The sequence below is a fragment of the Mesoplodon bidens genome, assembly GCF_964165515.1.
Source record: "Mesoplodon bidens genome assembly, chromosome: 15".
Taxonomy (NCBI): Eukaryota; Metazoa; Chordata; class Mammalia; order Artiodactyla; family Ziphiidae; genus Mesoplodon; species Mesoplodon bidens.
In genome coordinates, this window is record NC_138171.1 from 44820666 (window position 1) to 44841751 (window position 21086).

The window sequence follows — 21086 nt, forward strand, 5'->3', positions numbered from 1 at the left end:
CTGCTCACATCTTCTGTTGAACTGCTCTAATGAATTTTTCATTTTAGTATTTCCTGATGCTTTGACATTTGGGGTCTTGCTGACCTGGAAGATACTGCACCTCCCAGGGCTAGCCAGTTCCTAGAGAGAGTAAAGGACTCATCTGCAAGTGTGTCTTTCATATGCAAATCAACCAAACCAAAGCCTATACCCCCAACCACCTCCTTTATCAAATCTCTTACACTCTAGGCCACTATCCCTCTGTCCTAATCACCCCAGGGCCAGATACCAGAGAACAGGGACAGCTCCAACACCCAAGAACCCAGTGAAGTTATTCAAACTAACCAATCCAGAATATGCTTTCCCTGCTTCATCCATTCCTTCTCATGTTTCCAGAAAATGTGGGGCTCTTGCCCCACATTTTCTTCCCACTCCCACTGCCTCCTGACTGACCCTGGTGCTTCCCCATGTTGCCCTGTGTGGTGTGCTTTGCCTTTTGCTTCTAGGTATCTCTGAGTATAAAAACTTCTCCTTTCGTGACATTAATTTCTGTGTCTGTTGTCTTATCATACCCAACTAAAACAAATTCTGTGTACATTTTAAAACATCATTGTACTTTTAAAAAACATTATTGTACTTTTCAGTTCCTAAGTTTCTATTTAGTTCTTTTTTTTATAATTTCTACCTCTTTATTGATATTCTCTATTTGTTGAGACATTGTTCTTCTGGTTTCCTTTAGTTCTTTGTCCATGTCGTTAGCTTGTTGAGCACATTATAGACAGTTGATTTAAAGTCTTTGTCTAGTAAGTCCAGAATCTGTGCTTCCCAGGGACAGTTTCTATTACTTTCTTTTTCCTGTGAATGGGCTGTATTTTATTGTTTCTTTGCATGCTTTCTAATTTTTTGCTGAAAACTGAACATTTTGAAATTATGTTGTGGAGAAAAGAGAGAGAAAAGGAGAAGAAAGGGGGGTGGGGAAGAGAGGAGAGGAAAAGAAAAAATACTTTCCAGGTCTTTTCAGATTGTCTCTGTGTTGGTGCACTCCTTCAACACTTAGCCAGGCCATTTACAGCTCTGTCTTAGCCTTCACTTCCTGCTGTGCTGAACCTAAAGACCAGCCAGAGGTGAAAGCTATGGTCTTCTCAGGTATTTTCTGAGCATGCATCCTGTCCTGGATGTGGGAGCTTTTCAAAGCCCTATTTACCAAAGATCCTCATTTCCCATTTTTTTTTTTCCTCTCTGGAGTTTTGTATATCTCTTGTTTGTCTCACCTGTTCTCTTTTGTCTTGGATAGCATTGACTTGTTCATTTGGCTTTTAATATTTTCTAGGAATATTCTCCATGAAGGTATGTCTCTGCCCTGAGAGTGTTCTGAGTTAGGCAAAACAGGTGCATCAGTCCTTCAGGGAACCCATGGGTAGGTCAGAACAAACAAACATAATTCCTGGGAACAAGATTCACTCAGCTGTCTCTGGGGCCAGATACCCAAACCAAGAGCACAGGCTTCTGTCTTTAAGACTGCCACTGTGCCAGGAGGGAAATGGAGCAAAGCTAACATTAAAACACCACAAAGCTCTCCTACCCTGTTTTTGTGACCTTTCTCTTGATTAAGCATTCACTTAGTTGTTATAAACCTTTGACTATCTCCAAGAGTTCTGATATGTTCATTCTGACAGTTTTTCCCAGGTTTTTTTCAGTAATTCTGGGGAGGTATAGGCTACTAGAGGTACCTACTCTGTCCTTTTCACTGATGTCACTCCCTGAGTTCAGTTTTGAACATGCTAAGTGAGGTGCCTAGATGACACCAAGTGTAAATAAAGATATAAATTCCTCAGCCTAGAGATCTGTTTGTTACATTCACTACCGGATCCCCAGCACTTAGAACAGTCCATGACACACAGTGGGTACCCAACAAATGTATGTTGAATGAATGGAGCTTTATAGTAAAAATATGAAAATGTGGACATTAAACTTCAATGTATGGCTTAGAGATAGGGATTTTTGAACCATTAGTGTATAGCATCATCATACACTAATCATACACTAACTGAAGCCATTGATGAAAAAGAAGTTGTTTTCAAATTACATTAGTAACAAATAAATTCCTTTTTAGGACAAAGCAAAATTACTACTGCCACCTACCTCTCTAAAGTTAATGACTGGCCCTGTGTGTCCTTCTAGACAATTTAATATCTTTTTTTTTAACCAAATAAGATATACAAATGACAAATAAGCACGTGAAAAGTGTTCAATACCATTAGTCATTAGGGAAATGCAAATAAAAACCACAGGGCCTCCCTGGTGGCGCAGTGGTTGAGAGTCCGCCTGCCGATGCAGAGGATACGGGTTCGTGCCCCGGTCTGGGAGGATCCCATATGCCGCGGAGCGGCTGGGCCCGTGAGCCATGGCCTCTGGGCCTGCGCGTCCGGAGCCTGTGCTCCGCAACGGGAGAGGCCACAACAGTGAGAGGCCCGCGTAACGCAAAAAAAAAAAAAAAACCACAATGAGATACCACCTCCAAAGCACTAGGGTGGCTATTATCAAAAAGATAATAACGTGTTGGTAAGAATGTGGAGAAATTGGAACCCTTGTGTATTGCTGGTGGGAATGTAAAATGGTGCAGCTGCTGTGGGAAACAGTTTGGCAGTTTCTCAAAGAGTTAAACATAGGATTACCATATAACCAAGAAATTCCACTCCTAGTCATATAAAGATTTGAAAACGAGGGCTCAAACAGACGCTTGTACACCAGTGTTCATAACAGAATTATTCACAATAGCCAAAATGTGGAAAAAATCTAAGTGTCCACCAACACATGAATGAATAAAGAAAATGTAGTGTGTATCTGCAATGGAATATTACTCAGCCTTAAAACGGAAAGAAATTCTTACACATGCTATAAATGGATGAACCTTGAAGACATGATGCTAAGTGAAATAAGCCAGACACAAAAAGACAAATATTATGATTCCACTTATATGAAATATCTTAGAATAGGCAATTCATAAAGATAGAAAGTAAATAAGAGGTTATTAGGGTCTGGGTCGGGGGGGATATTATTGCTTAATGGTTACCTAATTTCTGTTTGGGGTGATAAAAAAGTTTTGGAAATAAATTGTAGTGATGGTTGCACAACATTGTGAATGTAACCGATTCCACTGAATTGTACACTTCAAAATGGTTAAAATGGCAAATTTTATGTTATATATATTTTAACACACACACACACACACACAACCTAAAGGAGAAAAAGAAACAGGTCCTCCTTTAAGGAAACTTACAACCTAGTAAGAGAATTTGGACATTTTAAGGAAAAAAATTAAAGATTTGGTGATAGAATCAGAATAGTGATGGCCTTTGGACAGAGAAGGTAGGGAGTGAAGGAGAATGAGGGAAGTTCTGGGAGTGATGCAAGTGTTTCATATCTTGATTGAAGTGTTTTCATGGGCATTACATTTGTTAAAATTTATGAAATTTTATACTTAAGATCTGTGCATTTCACACTATGTAAATTTTACCTCAGGGGGACAACATATCAGTTACTACTAATCTCTTGACTATTAATATATATTGCAGTTATTTTCTCCCACTTCTCAGTTACATGTTTTTTTTATCATATAGAAGTTTTAAACAGTTAAGTTTATCAATTTTTTCATGTATGGTTTCTGTATATATGTGTCCTGCTTGAGAAAGTATCTCTTATCCCAGGCTTATAGACATGTTTTCCTTTTTTCCCCAATATTTTTATTATGTGTGTGTGTGTGTGTGTGTGTATTACATGTAGCTATTGACTAGCTGGAGACCATTGGCAAGTTTCCTAACATTGCTAAGCCTTGGTTTTTTCATCTGTAAAGTAGGGATAATATTTTGTTATTGGCATGGTTGAACGAGGTAACATTTAAAGGCCATTAAATGCTTGACCCATTTAGAAGTTATTCAGTAGTGGGTAGCTATTGTTATTATATGTTATGTGATTATATATCTATTACAGTATTAGACATTTTATCATAATTTTTTGTGTGTCTGCCTCTTTCACTAAGGCATTTCATTGGTAGGAAATATGGCTTCCCTTAGTACCTAACCAAGTGCCTGGCAGTTAGCAAGTGTTCAGATATTTATTGAATGAATGAATTGGTTGATTGAATGGATGAAACCAAGTCATAAAGGGAGAAAGCAGTAATGTTATCAAGCAGTTCTGATATGAAACTAAACACAAAACTGAGGTGTAACTAGGGTAGAAGGAACGTTATTAAGTATCTAGGGGCTCTTGTCCAAGGATGAGCTCCAAGAGGACTGAAATTCCACTGATTTAAACTGCATGCAAATGTTTAGATGAAAGTGCATTTTTCCAGGGAGAGGGTCCAGAAGCAGATTATAGTTCCAGGAGGCCAGGGATCCTGAATACTTTGTTCACCATTGTATTCCTAGCTCACAGAATAGAGCCTGGCAGCTCACAGATGTTTACTGAATGAATATCTGGCAGACTAAATGAAAAGCTTTCATTGGATTCTCAAAAGGGTCTTTAGTCCCCTCAAATTTTAAGACAATAATTTGGAAGGAAAAAAAACAAACAGATCCCTGAGAGAAGCTTTATCTGGGCCAGAGCTCTGAGAGGAATTTATCACTGTGGAGTGATTGAGGAATCCCTCCTGAGATTCCTTTCAAGGAACTGGTCGATTCCCTTATCCATCAGCTTTCTGATTCTCACATGATAGGCTGTAGTCAAGCTTGAATCATAAGCCAACTTCTGCCACCTACTATCTGTGTGACCTTGGTTATATTAAACATGTCTAGGGCCAGGTTTCCACAATAACATCCTTTGAGGGCCTGCTAGGTGGATTAACTCAGAATGTTGGTGTAATGCTGGAGCATTATAGTGTGCAACCAATTTTTGTGTCTTCACCTGCTCTCCTCCAACTTTTTTTTTTAAATATATAAGACATTTGTTCACATCCATTTACCCTGATTCTCAGACCTCAAGGCAGTTTCTTGCTCTAACCAGTCTGCCTCTACCGGTCCATAGGATTTGTTTGGTTTGGCAAGTAAATATCAATTATTGTCATTTATGGAAACTGCTGTCCAAATACGCCTAATTACTCTGTAGCACAAGAATAATGGGGGGAAATCATTTCTTGACTTCCTATTGTATACCAGCACTACTGGGCACTTTCATGCCTTATCTTACCCTACAAATTAGACTTGTCATTAAGTAGAAGCATTAACAAAATATTTGCTATTTGGATATTAATTTTGTACCTGGACCATAGAAGGCACTAAAAAAATAACTGTTGACCAAATAAACTTTCTTTTACATTTTAACCTAAACTTCACAAACATTCAAGCATGGGCAGACATGCTCCCAACCATAAAATGAGACTGAAAATGGGTGAGTTCTCAGGGAAACTGGCTTGTTTGAAGCTGTTTTTAGTAAATTAATCAACAAATATTTACTGAGTGAATACTCTATGCTCAAACTATAAAAAAAAAACCTGGGGCTTGTGAGAACATAGTACTCCAGGAACTGAGGTGCAGGTGGGGAGACTAGATCAAGACTGGGGAAAGTTTACCTAGTTGGCCCAGACTGGGCTGGACATGACTGAGAGTGAATGGGCAGAGGCTTTTGTAGGTTTTCAGGAGAAATCTCCTGGCAGGGCTGACAAAGGAGGATTTAGTGGGAAAGGACTGGATTCAGTGTTGGGACACTTGGGCTCTAGTTCTGGCTGAGGCTTAACTGGCCAGGAGACTTGGGGCAAGTCCCTTAACTTCTCCAGACATCAGTTTAGCATCTGGAAAATAAAGGAGGGTGGTAGTATTGTTGAACTTGTTCAGTTATTAAGTGCCTTCCAATTCCTAGATTCTAAAATTCTGACAGCCACACTTATTTTTCCTTTGAGAAGAAAATACTTCCTACACTTGGAATTGCAACAATCAATGGCATTTATAAAACACCCACTATATCCTAGGAGACTGTGCCATAAATCCCCCCCAGGTTTTTTTTTTTAATTAATTAATTTATTTTTGGCTGTGTTGGGTCTTTGTTGCTGCACGCGGGCCCTCTCTGGTTGCAGCGAGCGGGGGCCACTCTTCATTGCAGTGCGTGGGCTTCTCATTGCAGTGGCTTCTCTCATTGTGGAGCAGGGGCTCTAGGCGTGTGAGCTTCAGTAGTTGCAGCACGTGGGCTCAGTAGTTGTGGCTCGCAGGCTTAGTCGCTCTACAGAATGTGGGATCTTCCCAGACCAGGGATCGAACCCGTGTCCCCTGCATTGGCAGGCGGATTTTTAACCACTGCACCACCAGGGAAGTCCCCCCCGCCCAAGGTTTTTTAATCATTATTTTTAATTGTGGCAAAATACACATAAAGTTTACCATCTTAATCATTTTTTTTCTTTTTTTTTTGTGGTACACGGGCCTCTCACTGTTGTGGCCTCTCCTGTTGCAGAGCACAGGCTCTGGACGCGCAGGCTCAGCGGCCATGGCTCACGGGCCTAGCCACTCCGTGGCATGCAGGATCTTCCCGGACCAGGGCACGAACCCGTGTCCCCTGCATCGGCAGCAGACTCTCAACCACTGCGCCACCAGGGAAGCCCCATCTTAATCATTTTTAAGTGTATAATTCAGTAGTGTTAAGTACATTCACCTTGTTGTGCAGTGGTCCCCACCATCCATCTCCAGAATGCTTTTCATCTTGCAAAACTCAAACTCTGGACCCATCAAACAATAACTCCCTATTCCCCTCTCCCCCACCACTCTATTTTCTGTCTCTATGAATCTGACTACTTTTTGTACCTCATATAAGTGGAATCATGTAATATTTGTCTTTTTGTGAGTGGCTTATTTCACTTAGCATAACGTCCTCAAGGTTCATCCATGTTGTAGCATGTGTCAGAATGCCCTTCCTTTTGTAAGGCTGAATAATATTCCACTGTATGTATATATCATATATTTTTATCCATTCATCTGTTGATGGACATGTGGGTTGCTTCCACCTTTTATGTCTTTTGAATAATGCTGCTATGAACATGGTATACAAATATCTCTTTGAGACCTTACTTTCAATTTTGGGGGGTATATGCCCCAAAGTGGAATTGCTTGATAATATGGTAATTCTATTTTAAAAATTTCAAAGATACACTGGTCTGTTTTCCACAGTAGGTGTACCATTTTGCATTCCCACCCACAATGCACAAGGGTTCCACTTTCTCCACACCCTTGTCAACATTTGTTATTTTCCTTTTCTTTTCTTTTTTTTTTTTGATAGTAGCCATCCTAATAGCTATGAAGTGGTATCTAATAGTGGTTTTGATACGCATTTCCCTAATGATTAGTAATGTTGGGAATCTTCTTATGTGTTGTCATTTGTATATCTTCTTTGGAGAGATATCTGTTCAAGTCCTTTGCCCGTTTTTTTTTTAAATTAATTAATTTATTTATTTATTTTTGGCTGAGTTGGGTCTTTGTTGTTGCGCACGGACTTTCTCTAGTTGCAGCGAGCGGGGGCTACTCTTCGTTGTGCTGTGTGGGCTTCTCATTGTGGTAGATTCTCTTGTTGCAGAGCATGGGCTCTAGGCATGCAGGCTTCAGTAGTTGAGGCTCATGGGCTCTAGAGCGCAGGCTCAACTATTGTGGTGCACAGGCTTAGTTGCTCCGCGGCATGCGGGATCTTCCCCGACCAGGGCTCGAACCTGTGTCCCCTGCATTGGCAGGAGGATTCTTAACAGCTGCACCACCAAGAAGCCCCTTTGCCTGTTTTTTTTTTTTTTTTTTTTTTTCGGTACACAGGCCTCCCACCGTCGTGGCCTCTCCCATTGCGGAGCACAGGCTCCGGACGCGCAGGCTCAGCGGCCCAGCCGCTCCGCAGCACGTGGGATCCTCCCGGACCGGGGCACGAACCCGCGTCCCCCACATCGGCAGGCGGACTCTCAACCACTGCGCCACCAGGGAAGCCCCTGCCCGTTTTTTAATCAAGTTGGTTTTGCTGTTGTTGTTGAATTGTAGGAGTTCTTTATATATTCTAGATATTAACTCCTTAGCAGATTCACATTTTGCAAATATTTCCTCCCATTCCGTGGATAGCCTTTTCACTCTGTTGCGTCTTTTCATGCATAGAAGTTTTAAACTTTGATGTAGTCCAGTTTATCTATTTTTTTCTTTTGCTGTCTGTGCTTTTGGTGTCATATTCAAGAAATCATTGCCAAATCCAACATCATGAAGCTTTCCCCCTATGTTTCTTTCTAACAGTTGTATAGTTTCAGATCTTACATTTAGTTCTTCCATGAATTTGGGGGGTTTTTTTGTTTGGTTGTTTTTTTGACTATGCGGCATTTAGGATCTTAGTTCCCCGACCAGGATGGAACTGGTGCCCCCAGCAGTGGAAGCCAGGAATCTTACCCACTGGACCACCAGGGAAGTCCCCTTCCATGCATTTTGAATTAACTTTTGCATAGGGTGTAAAGTAAGAATTTAATAACTTCATTTTTTTGCACGTGGATATCCAGTTTTCCTAACACCATTTGTTGCAAAGACAAGCTTTTCTCCACTGAATGGTCTTGGCACCCTTGTTGAATATCATTTCACCATATATGAGAGTATTTTGGGTGGTCGTACAGAAGGATATGGTCTCTGCTTTAAGAAAGCGCCAGTAGAATTGAATACTCAGATTATGTTTCAAACAGCATTTGTCCAGTGCTGGTTGTGTGCTCAGTGGGTTCATGTTTTCCCACACTTTACCTCTTAATCTTCCTATCCAACAAGTGAGATAGATAAGATGATCCCCTTTAACAGAGGAGTAAACTCAGTCCCCAGAAGAGCACGGTTATGTCTTATGTAGGGGCAGGGACAGAGTCAGGATTTGAACCCAAAGTTCTTGGCTCCACGTGTCCTGCTATTTCAGGTTAAGATGGACCTTGTGTTCTCATCTCTAAAATGCGGGCAGAAGTGAAATGAGAGGTCTCTATTGAGCAGCCTTGCAGCTGTAGGATCTATGCAGATCTATGTAGGATCCTGGCAGCTATGCATTAAGGAGTCGCCAAAAGCCAGGGACCAAGCGTGAGGTGTACACGTTAAACACTATTAGACTGCAGAGAAGAACGGAACCCAAACCCCAAGACCAGCCCGGAAGGCCAGAGTCCTAGGACCGGAGCCCCGCCCCCGGGCGGACCCCAAGTCCTTACCCGGAACCAGGGCGCGGCTGGGCTGTGCTACTGGTGCGGGTGGGAGACGAGCAAAAGAAAATTGCCTGCGACGCGAGTCTCGTTGAAATGCCCCCCATGGCCTCTCCGGATGGAGAGTTGACAGTTTCACAACGTCTCTAGGGTTAGTTACCTTGCCTCTCTCCCTTTTACTCACCTCCCGTGGTGTTACTTTTCCCCTTTGGCCCTGCATTGGATGTCCTCTTGGTACGCCCCCACCCTGACCAGGAGGGGCGAGGCGGCCGCCCGCGTGGGCACTGCGCATGCGAATCCCGCAGACTGGGGGTGGGGTGGGTGGGAGCACGGACCCCGCCCCTTCGCGACTCGTCGCGTGACGTCGCGGGGGGCGCCGGCCTCCGCCCGGCTGCGAGCGGTGAGAGCGAGCGGCGGGCGGACTCGACGCTGCTACAGCGGGAAGGGATATGGGTGTTGAGTTTCTGCTCGAGGGGCTTTGCGGGGGAGGGGAGGCCTAGGTGCACCAACAGCCGCCGACCTTCAGGCTCTATCCTCCTCCTTCCTACCTTTCCCCCCTTTACAGATGTTCGGGACGGGAGGCAGGGCCAGGGCTGTGCGTTTGTGACACCTGCATTTCCCTGGAGCCCTCCTTTTCTCCCATCCCAAATGTTTATCTTGCCTTCCAGATGTTCCTTTTCATCAGGCTCTTGCTTCTCGCCAGGGAAAGCGCACTCCACTTGGAAGCTGGAGACGGGTTTCAGACCTTGGCCCTACCACTCCTTTGTTAAAGTGCCCGAGCCTCAGTTTTCCCCACAGTCTTTTTGCCTTGCTTCATCTGGTTTTGAAGATCAATATGACCCAGAGGAATAGAAAGGAAATGGACATTTGTTCAGTTCCTGCAAGGCCAAGTACTATGCAAACTGTTTTATCTGCTCCATTTAGTCCTCACTACTCGATGCTCTTAGAACTCCCATTTCACAGATTCTTAAGCTCGCAGAGGTTCGCTGATTTTTCTCACATAGCCAGTGAGTGGCAGAGGAGGACTCAAATTGAGTTTAGCTCCAAAGTGGAGTTCTTTTTCATCAGATGCTTCCCTTGTCTGGGCTATCAGCTGGAACTGTTCTTCAGCCAAACCCTAGCCCCAGAACAGCTGCGTCCTGAACTTCTCCCGTTGAGAATTCTCATTTTCGAATTCCTTTTTCCAGTACAGCGTGCTCTGCTCTGCTTCCACCTTGATTACTTCAGAAATGAAATGCAGCAAACATTTATTGAGTGGTGCCTGGAGATGAACACTTGGAGTCAAGAGCCTTGGGTTCTTGTCCTGGCTCTGCCACTAGCTGGCTGTGTGGCCTTGGCCAAGTTCCTTGTCTTCTCGGTGCTTTCACTTCCTTTGAATAAGATGGGTAAGTGCCTTCTTACTGGCAGGCTCTTGTCCAGGTCTCCCTTCCTGTCCTCCAGCAGGCTCTCCCTGGAGGCCCAGACCCCTCTGCTCCCCATGGGCAGCTGCCAGGCAGGGCACAACCTGCATCTCTGCCTGGCGCACCACCCACCTCTGGTCTGTGCCACTTTGATCTTGCTGCTTCTTGGCCTTTCTGGCCTGGGCCTTGGTGGCTTCCTCCTCACCCACAAGACTGGCCTGCGCAGCCCTGACATCCCTCAGGTGAGTACTCACCCTCCTGCTCATCCTTCCCCTGCAGGCCAGCTCTTGCTGCTGATCTCCTCTCACCTCTCCCCACCTTCCTTTTGCACACAGGACTGGGTCTCCTTCTTGAGATCTTTTGGCCAGCTGACCCTGTGCCCCATGAATGGGACAGTCAAAGGGAAGTGGCGTGGGTCTCACGTCGTGGGCTTACTGACCACCTTGAACTTTGGAGATGATCGAGACAGGAACAAGACCCAGACATTCCAAGCCCAGGTCCAGGGTAGTCGTATGGGATTGAAAGGTGAGACCAAGGAGGACTGTGGGGTTGGATATCAGAACATTCAGAGGTGGGCCCTGCCCCTGACCTCACCATCCTGGTGACCTTGGGCACATCTCTGGGCGTTAGTCACTTCTGCTGTAATAGGACTAGATACTTTCAGTGAACACAGTGCCCACTGTGTAGGGTCTCTATAAATGTTTTCTCTCTCCCCTTCCAACTTTGAGGTTCTTTGATTCTATCCTTGGAGGTGTGATGACATGGGCAAGATTTGACCTAAAATTCTTTCTCAACCCTCTTCATCCCTTGGGGCTTCTGTTAGAGGCACCTTCTTTTTCCTCAGGGATATCAGAGAAACATGTTCTATTTATTTAAACTGGTGTCGTTAGTTCCTGTTGTGTGCTTAGCACAGCTCTGTGTGCTATGAAGGATACAGAAAAATCAGACATCCTCCATTCCCAAATTGCTTAGAGTCTTCAGGGAAGATGATGAGTGAGAGTGAGTCAGAGGGTGCCATTAATTCCTGTGTGAGATTTGGCCTCAAGTTCCTCATCTAAAAAATGTGGAGATGAAGAAGGAGGAGAGAAAGGTGGAATTCTTAGACTTCTGAGGTCCTTTCCAACACTGTCGTTCTAAGATTCTCCTATGAGTCAATAGGTGTATGTGTGTGTAGGCACACATACGCATATTGCCAGGTGAGAGTAGGGCTCTGTATTGCCAAGTGTACATGTGTGTGATCAGAGAGCAAGAGAAAAGGAATGTGTCTGATTATATAGACTCAGGACAATTTCTCCTGTTCTTTTTATGTAAAAAACATAATAGCTTTATTGAGGTAAGTTATACACATGCCATGAAGTACACCTGTTTAAAATGTACAAGTGAATGGCTTTTTTGTATTCACAAAAGTGTGCAACCAGCACCACTGTCAATTCTAGACCATTTTCATTACCTGACAAAGAAATCCTGTTCTCATTAGCATGCACTTCCCTTTTTCTCCTAACCTTCCAGCCCTAGGCAACGAATAACTACTTTCTGTCTCTGCAGATTTGCCTATTCCAGACATTTCATATAATATGTGGCCTTTTGTGACCGGCTTCTTTCACTTAGCATAATGTTTTCAAGGGTCATCCATGTTGTATCATATGTTAGTACTTCATTTCTTTTTATTGCTGAAGAGCATTCACTATACACGTATTCCACATTTTATTTATCCGTTCATCAGTTGATTGACATTTGGATTGTTTCCACTTCTTGTCTGTTATGAACGATGCTGGTCTGAACACTCATGTACAAGTTATTGCATTATCATATGTTTTCATTTCTTTTGGGTGTGTACCTAGGAGTGGAATTTCTGGGTCATATGGTAACTGTGTTTAATCTTTTTTTTTTTAAAATAAGTTTATTTATTTATTTATTTATTTATTTTTGGCTGCATTGGGTCTTCGTTGCTGCACGTGGGCTTTCTCCAGTTGCAGCGAGCAGGGGCTACTCTTCATTGTGGTGCGCAGGCTTCTCATTGCGGTGGCTTCTCTTGTTGAGGAGCACGGGTTCTAGGTACGCAGGCTCAGTAGTTGTGGCTCACGGGCTCTAGAGTGCGGCTCGGTAGTTGTGGCACAAGGGCTTAGTTACTCTGCGTCATGTGGGATCTTTCCAGACCAGGGATCGAACCTGTGTTGCATTGGCAGGCAGATTCTTAACCACTGCGCCACCAGGGAAGTCCCTATGTTTAATCTTTTGAGGAACTGCCAGACTGTTTTCCAAAGTGGCTGTATCGTTTTATATTCCTACCAGCAGTGTATGAGAGTTCTAATTTCTTCACATCCTCACCAACACTGGTTATTTCCTGTTTTCTTGACTATAGCTGTCCTAGTCAGTGTGAAGTGATACCTAACTAAGGTTCTAATTTGCATTTTCTTTTTTTTTAATTTTATTGAAATATAGTTGATTTACAATGTTTTGTCAATTTCTGCTGTACAGCTAAGTGATTCAGTTATATATATATATATTCTTTTTCATGTTCTTTTCCATTATGGTTTATCACAGAATATTGAATATAGTGCCCTGTGCTATACAGTAGGACCTTGTTGTTTATCCATCCTATATATAATATTGTAGTTTGCATCTGCTAATCCCAAACTCCCAATCCTTCCCTCCCCAACCCCCGCTTCCCCTTGGAAACCACAAGTCTGTGCTTTATATCTGTGAGTCTGTTTCTGTTTCATAGATAACGTTCATTTGTGTCGTATTTTAGATTCCACATATAAGTGATATCATATAGTGTTTGTCTTTCTCTTGCTGACTTACTTCACTTGGTGTGATAATCTCTAGGTCCATCCATGTTGCTGAAAAATGGCATTATTTCATTCTTTTTTATGGCTGAGTAGTATTTAGTTTGTTTCCATGTCTTGGCTATTGTGAATAGTGCTGCTATGAACATAGGGGTGCATGTATCTTTTTGAATTATGGTTTGGCTGGATATATGCTGCCCAGGAGTGGGATTGCTGGGTCATATGGCAACTCTATTTTTAGTTTTTTAAGGACCCTCCATACTGTTTTCCATAGTGGCTGCACCAATTTACATTCCCACCAACAGTGTAGGAGTGTTCTCTTTTCTCCACACCTCCTCCAGCATTTGTTATTTGTAGACTTTTTAATCACGGCCACTCTGACCAGTGTGAGGTGGTAACCACCTGATTGTAGTTTTGATTTACATTTCTCTAATAATTAGCGATGATAAACATCTTTTGATGTGCATATTGGCCATCTTTATGTCTTCTTTGGAGAAATGTCTATTTAGATCTTCTGCCCATTTTTCGATTGTGTTGTTTGTTTTTTGGTTTGAGTTGTATGAGCTGTTATTATATTTTGGAAAAAGCCCTTATCGGTTGCATCATTTGATTTGCATTTTCTTGATGACTAATGATATTGAACATTTTTTCATGTGCTTATTGGCCATTTGTATATCTTCTTCGGAGAAATGTGTATTCAGAGTCTTTGCCCATTTTAAAAATCGAATAATTTTTCTTTTAATTATTGACTTTTAGGAGGTTTTTTTTATGCTTTCTAGATCCAGGCCTCTTATCTGATGTATGATTTGCAGACTTTCTCTCCCATTCTTTGCGTTGTCTTTTCACTTTGTTGATGGTGTGCTTTGAAGCACAAAAGTTTTTAATTTAGATGAAGTCCAGTTTATCTATTTTTTTTGTTGTCGTTGCTTGTGATTTTAGTATTATATCTAAGAAGACTTTGCCTAACCCCAAGTCACTAAATATAGGTTTTCCTGTATTTTCTTCTAAGAATTTTATAGTTTTAGCTCTTACATTTAGGTCTGTGATCCATTTTGAGTTCATTTTTTTGTGTATGGTGTGAGGATGGAGTCCAAGTTTATTCATTTGCAGGTACTATTCATTTGTCCCAGCACGTTCTGTTGAGAAGACTGTTCTTTCCTCATTGAATAGCCTTTGCACTCTTACTGAAAAGCAATCAACCATAGACATATGGGTTTATTTCTGGGCTCTCAGTTCTATTCCACTGATCCATGTCTATGCTTATGCTAGTACAACACCGTTTTGTAGGAGTTGTTCCACGTGTAGATGAATTTCTGGTGTATCTGTGGGGAGGAAGGTGATCTCCGCATCTTACTCTTCCGCCATCTTCCCCTCAGCCTATCACAACACCGTTTTGATCACTGTAGCTTTGTAGTAAGTTTTGAAATCAGAAAATATGAATTCTCCAGCTTTGTTCTTTTTTTTTTTAAGATTGTTTTGGTTATTCCAGATCCCTTGAACTTCTATATTAATTTTAGGATCAGCTTGTCAGTTTCTGCTTCTTCATGGTTAGAAACAAAGTTATAACATCAAAGATTTTTGGACCAAGTGAGAGTAATCACATATGATTGCATCATCTAATCAGTAATTGTTGAGCACCTACTATGTACCAAGCATGGGAAATACAGAGATCTGTAAAATGTGGATCCTCACCACAAGTCACTCACAATCTAGCAAGGATACTGATGTGAACAGAAGTAAACACCTTTCAGTGTGTGCAGTAGAACACAAGGTACAGTGAGAGTACTCAGAAGTCCATCAGGCAGGGATGGTGAACACAGGCTTTCCCAAGGATACGGGGCTTGAGCTGAGGCTTGAGGGAGGCTTAGGAATGTGCCCTTCCAGCCAGAGGGAAGAGCATATGCAAAGGCATGCAGATGGGATTATGATGGCACATTTAGGAACTTCCAGGGGTTCAGTTTGACTGGTGCAGGGGAAGGAGTGTTGAATGAGTGGCAGGAGATGGGTCTGAAGAAGCAGGCAGAATCCCATGGAGAGTCCCTTGTGCCAAGGCAAGGTAATTGGACTTTATCCAGGATATTTGGCTACCTCAAAGAGTTTGATCAGGAAAATAGAATTTTGTTATTATTCTTTTTAAAAGATCATACTCTGTTGGCTGACTGCCTGGAAGGAATGTGTCCAGATGCACAAAGACCAGTTAGGAGGTGGTTGCGATAAAAAGGTGACTTATCTGAGCTAAGACAGTGGTGTGAAAGAAGGGGACTGATTTGAGAGAGTCGATACAAGTGTGGGATGGACAGGATTTGGTGACAGATTCGATCAGGGGAACATAGAAGAAAGGGGAATGGGAATTCTCTTACTGAATTTTACATGTATGTTTCTCAGTTGCAATTATGATGTATATACTGGTTTGTATTTCTTTTTTCACTTCATGACATCGTGTTTTTTGTATTACTGAATGGCCAGAACATTATTATTTTAATGGATGTAAATTGATCTGTTAATTGGTTAGGCCATCATTTGTTAATGCTTTCTTTATTGATAAACATTTTTATTATTTTCTGGTATTTTTTATGAAAACACAATAAACATTTGGTATACTGTGCACTTTTCTTTTGAATCTTTTTCTTAGGATTAGTTTCTGCAAGTGGTATTGCTGAGTCAAAGAGTATGGACCTTTTTTTTAATACACAAATTCATTTTATTGTGGATTCAGACTACACAGAAGTGTACAAAGCAAATGTAAAAGTCCTGCTTACCTTCTCTGCAGAGTCCACAGTTTGGTGGGCATCCTCTCAGTCCTTCTCTGTCTTCATCTAAAATTGCAACAGAGGGCTTCCCTGGTGGTGCAGTGGTTGAGAGGCCGCCTGCCGATGCAGGGGACACGGGTTCGTGCCCTGGTCCGGGAAGATCCCACATGCCACAGAGTGGCTAGGCCCGTGAGCCATGGCTGCTGGGCCTGCGTGTCCAGAGCCTGTGCTCCGCAACGGGAGAGGCCACAACAGTGAGAGGCCCGCGTACCGCAAACAAACAAACAAATAAATAAATAAATATAAAATTGCAACAGAAACAGCCAAATTGTCTTCTAAAAGTGTCACCAGTGGAGAGCACCCATTTCTCCACATTTCAACAACTCTTGTTATTGTCAGTCTTTTTAATTTTTACCAATTTAATGGTCTAAGGAATTACCTGATTGTTTTACTTTCTCCTGATTGCTAGTGAGGTTGAGCATCTTCTTATAGGTTTATTGGCCATTTTCATGTCTTCTCTGAATTTCCCATTCATATCCTTTACTTATTTTTCTTCTAAGTTATTTGTCTTTATCTTCTGAATTTTTTTAGAAGATCTTTATACATTCTGGATAGTAAATCCTTTTGCCAATTAAATATGTTATAGGTATTTTCAGCCATTGTATGACTTTTTTTTTAACTTATCTTTCATTGTATAGTTTAAGATAAGATAGAACTTATCTTTCATTGCTTTTAGTTTTTATGAAATTTATTGCTCTTGTCCTCTACACGGTCTTTTAGGTTTTGTGTCTTTTTTTGGAAGGCCTTTCTTTCCCACTTTAAAGTTAGAAAATATTTGTGTACTTGCTTAGGTTTTTGTTTTGTTTTGTTTTAGTTTATTTGCATAGGTCTTGAATACATCTGGACTTTATAGTGTGAGGTAAGAGTCTGACTTTTTTTTTCCCAAATGGAAATTGTCCCAAGGCCATTGACTGAGTAGGCCATCCCTTTCCCACTAATTTGAAATGGTATGTGAACCTTTTAATGGATTTGGGTAGTAGTGGAAAACTGCTTTCTTAAAAAGAATGATCTAGGTTATACAAATTGACATCAGCAATGTGTATTTACCCCAGTTTTGCTGCAGCTTTCCGAGTATTGGTATGATTGTTTTATTGATTGTGAGCTAATTTAAATTAATTTTTATTTATATCGGTACACAGCTATTTTCATTTCTCAGTGATGCAAATGATGGTATTAGAGGACTTTACTGAATAGAATCAATGCCAAAATACCTGGTACAGTAGGAAGCCTACATAAATGAATAGCTGTCTAAAGATTGATGACTCCCATCCCACCCTACATTTTCTTCCATCTCCTCCCCTGTGCCTCTCATAGGATCTTCTGCAGGAGAGCTGGTCCTCATTACAGCCAGGGTGACCACAGAAAGGACACCAGGAACCTGCCTGTATTTTAGTGCTGCTCCAGGAATCCTGCCCTCCAGCCAGCCACCCATGTCCTGCTCGGAAGAGGGAGCAGGAAATGCCACCCTGAGCCCTAGGATGGCTGAGGAGTGTGTCAGTGTCTGGAGCCACGAAGGTCTTGTGCTCACCAAGTTGCTCACCTCCGTAAGAGCCTCAGATTGTTGGGGTTTCATAAACTGCCATGCTGAACGCTGTGTCTTGATGGCTTCTGGAGGCAATTTTACCTAGTAGAAAAGCACAGGCTTTATAATCCTGCCTCAGAGGTTCTGTGACCTTGAGCAAGCATGTGGGCCTTTCTGAACTTCAGCTTCCTCAGCTGTAAAATAGAAAACATGATACTCTCTCCTAATACCAACAAATAAGGATAAATGAGAATGAATGTAAAGCACCTGGTACATAATAGAGATTGGATAAATGACAGCTATTACTATTAACAATTGTCTATAGATACAATAAAACATGATCTTCACCTCAAAGGAATTCAGAAGCTGTAATAAGAGGCAGAATGGGCTAATTGCTATCATAGGGGTGTGAGCAAAGTGTTATTCAAACAGAGTAAGGACCAATTAACTCTGACTTGAACGTTTATGGAGAGTGCTTCACCAAGATGGTGGCATTTAAGAAAAGGGAATTGTTTACAGTAGTTTATACCTTACTAAGTGCTTTCAGTGTCATTATCTCATTTGATCTTAAAATAGCCTTTTTAAGGCTGTTATGAGGTAGCTGTTATTATCTCATTTTACAGATGAGGAAACAGACTTAGAGGGAGTGAATTGCCCCAGGCCACACAACTGGTTAAGTGGCAGAGCCAGGATTGCAACTTACAGCCTTCTGACTTCCACGTCCCAGGCTCATTCTGCTCTGTCAGGATGATCCTTGAAGAGTGAGCAAGACATGAGCAGGAATGCAGTAGAGGCGGTTCAGGAGAGGGGAGATACATTCCAGGCAAAGGGACCAGCATGAGCACAGGCCTAGGGATTGAAAAGTGTTCAGGCTTCAGGAGCACTCCACGACGAAGGCTTAGGCATGACATAGGGGAAGAGACAAAAGAGATGCAGGGGCCAGGTCATGAGGCACCGTGAGGCCTGGCTAAGATGCTGTGACTTGATACTGCAGGCCATGGGAGTCACTGGTGCTGGGTGGACAAGACTGGCTAAGTGGAGGAGAGAGACCAGTTAGGAGGCTGCTTCATACTGTTCCCTCACATTTGCAAAGACCCTGGTGAGGAGCATGACCTGGGAGCTTGGAATCGGAGACCTTGGTTTCCAGACCTGGCCCTGCTTGCACATTTCAAAATGTAGACAATAGTGAACTTTCCTATCTCCTGGAGTCATTATAGGGGTTCAGTTTATATGTTTGGGCAAGAAAGCGGTTTCTAGACCATTGAGACAAATGTTAGCTTGCATGCAAATAAGAATAGAATTTTCCCTTTAGTTGCTCCCTGGATGTGGAGAGCCCTCTCCCCCATGGAGGCTTCTTTCTATAGCCCTTGGGCTGGGGGTATCTAAGATATCTTCCCAAGGGAAGATTCTCCACAGTCCCTTCTCTCTCCATCATTCCTCCTCCCCTTCCTGTCCCTACCCCTAGGAGGAGCTGGCTCTGTGTGGCTCTAGGTTGCTGGTTTTGGGCTCCTTCCTGCTTCTCTTCTGTGGCCTTCTCTGCTGTCTCACTGCTGTGTGCTTCCACCCACGCCGGGAGTCCCACTGGTCTAGAACCCAGTTCTGAGGGCACTGGCCTAGTTCCCGTCTCGTTCTCAGGTAAGGTTCTCTGACTCAGTCCTGTGGGAATAGGGGATGGGGTGTGAGTGGCAGTTGTAACTGAGACAGAGCTTTTCCTAGACAATATGGTTTGGTTTTACTTATTTTTGTACTTTATATGTGTGGAATCATACATATTCTTTTGCGACTGACTTCTTTCAGTTAACATTCTGATGTTAAGATTCATCCATAGCTGTAGTTCAAAATCCAAGCTTTTTGGCAACAGCGGTGAATTAAGGGGGTTCACATTTGATGATGTGTCCTGGATATGAATCATATTTGTCTTGCTTTTGTCCTGAAATTCTGATACCCAGTTTTATGATGCAAATTTTGTAAAATTCATCTTGAACTGCTCAAAAGGATTGATGATGCCCTTTTACTGGACACATACTATGTGCCCAAGCACTTCACATGCACCTGATCTTTTACATTAGCCATCATTGCATTAGAAAAAGTTGATTCTGCTAGCAGGATCTTTGCAGGGACACAGCCTCCAAAGTAGGGGTAGGACATACTGGCTAACTGGTTAGTCCATCAGCTCATTAAGGTTAAAAAAAAAAAACCATTCTATAAAAAAAATCTCACCCTTTCAGGTGAGTCTCATATAATTCGAGAGTCATATATTGTGCACCCAGCTCTTAAACTGTTCTCAGCTTCAGCTGGCTGCTGTGCCCTAGGAAATAACTGTGGGAGAAGAGGAAACAGCTCAGACCCAGGGGAGGTGCTGACCAGAGGAGCTGGACCCTCAAGATCAACTTTGCTTATATTGCTTAGGGCTAGGCCTGACTGCTCCAGCCACCTACTTGGGTTGGGAACAGGTGGAACCCTCTCAGCCTTTCTTAGATCTGAGCAGACTGGGAAAGGAAGGCTTTCTGGCTCCTGGCAGATCCTGGGATCCTGAGGCCATCTCAGTTGGAATAAGTGCCTGTACCTATCTCTAGTTGTCACTTCCTCTGCTTCTTCCCCAATTTCTGCAGCCATACCAGAGCTTCCTCCAAAGGCCCTCTGACCTGCCTTGTTTGTTTATTTTGTTTCTCTCCAGGTGTGAATCAACTTCTTGGGCCTTGATTCTGAGTTGGAAGAGATATTACAAAAGTGGAGAGCTGGAATGTGGGGGAAATAAAAGGTTTTTTTGTCCAGTGTTTCCCAGGGTGTTTATTGGGGATTGGATTGAGGTGGGAATTTTAAGGTAGAGAGTCTCGGGAGGTTTAGGGGATTCTTCCTTGTTGACACTAGTTTGGGTTGGTATAGGGCATAAGGTTACTGCAGCTCTTGGGTACGGTCATGGAAATGCTTTGACATAAATGCATTGTGACCTTGTGCAGGTCATGCTGCTGTGAAGGGCCTCAGTCTCCTGAAGGGATATGACAGATTGAGTTTTCTCAGCAAAGATTCCTCGAACTTGGGAGCCCACGACCAGGCTGGATAGTTACTAACCAGGACAGTCCGTTTTCCCGCCTTTTCCGCGCCCAGTAGCAGTCTTACCCCTCCCAACCTCTACCCTGCACGCAGGCGCAGATCACGGCTTCTTATTTCCTTCCACCCGCGCCCCCTCAAAGCTTCCCCTAGCAACAAGCTCGGGCTCCGCGCTAAGGCGGGGCGAGCGCATGCGCGGCAGCTCTTTCCACCACCAGTTGTCGGACAGCGCGCTGGGCTCCTCCTTCTCCAAGACTAGCCCTGCTCCCCACCTCCTCCCACCCAGAGTCCGCGTGGCGGGGCGCGCGCGCATTCTGGCTGGGTTGCTGCCCAGCTCTCTGGCCGCATCCTTAAGGAGAGAGGGGCGGGGCTGTT

General features: G+C 43.0%; 1 protein-coding gene across 4 annotated transcripts; it reads left to right on the forward strand.

Annotated features, from left to right (window-relative positions):
- Window positions 1-9197: 9197 nt before the first annotated feature.
- TMEM219 (transmembrane protein 219) lies at window positions 9198-20437 on the forward strand. 4 transcript variants are annotated; one of them, XM_081255644.1, is made up of 6 exons: window positions 9198-9290; window positions 10327-10781; window positions 10875-11064; window positions 17453-17682; window positions 19126-19295; window positions 20338-20437. In XM_081255644.1, exons 2-5 carry the CDS (start codon window positions 10374-10376, stop codon window positions 19261-19263), a joined length of 966 nt encoding a protein of 321 aa, XP_081111770.1. In that variant the 5' UTR covers window positions 9198-9290; window positions 10327-10373; the 3' UTR covers window positions 19264-19295; window positions 20338-20437. The 4 variants fall into 4 exon arrangements, with proteins under 4 accessions (XP_081111770.1, XP_081111769.1, XP_081111771.1 ...); XM_081255643.1 differs by lacking the exon at window positions 9198-9290 and adding an exon at window positions 9431-9539; XM_081255645.1 differs by lacking the exon at window positions 9198-9290 and adding an exon at window positions 9442-9539 and having other exon boundaries at window positions 10583-10781.
- The last annotated feature ends 649 nt before the right edge of the window (window positions 20438-21086 follow it).

Excerpts from the sequence above, each read along its gene's own strand:
- TMEM219 (XM_081255642.1), top strand. The coding sequence starts at position 9,975 with ATGACCCAGAGGAATAGAAAGGAAATGGACATTTGTTCAGTTCCTGCA. Across the intron at positions 10,782-10,874 it reads GCAGCCCTGACATCCCTCAG|GACTGGGTCTCCTTCTTGAG; the intron begins GTGAGTACTCAC and ends TTTTGCACACAG. Across the intron at positions 11,065-17,452 it reads TAGTCGTATGGGATTGAAAG|GATCTTCTGCAGGAGAGCTG; the intron begins GTGAGACCAAGG and ends TGCCTCTCATAG.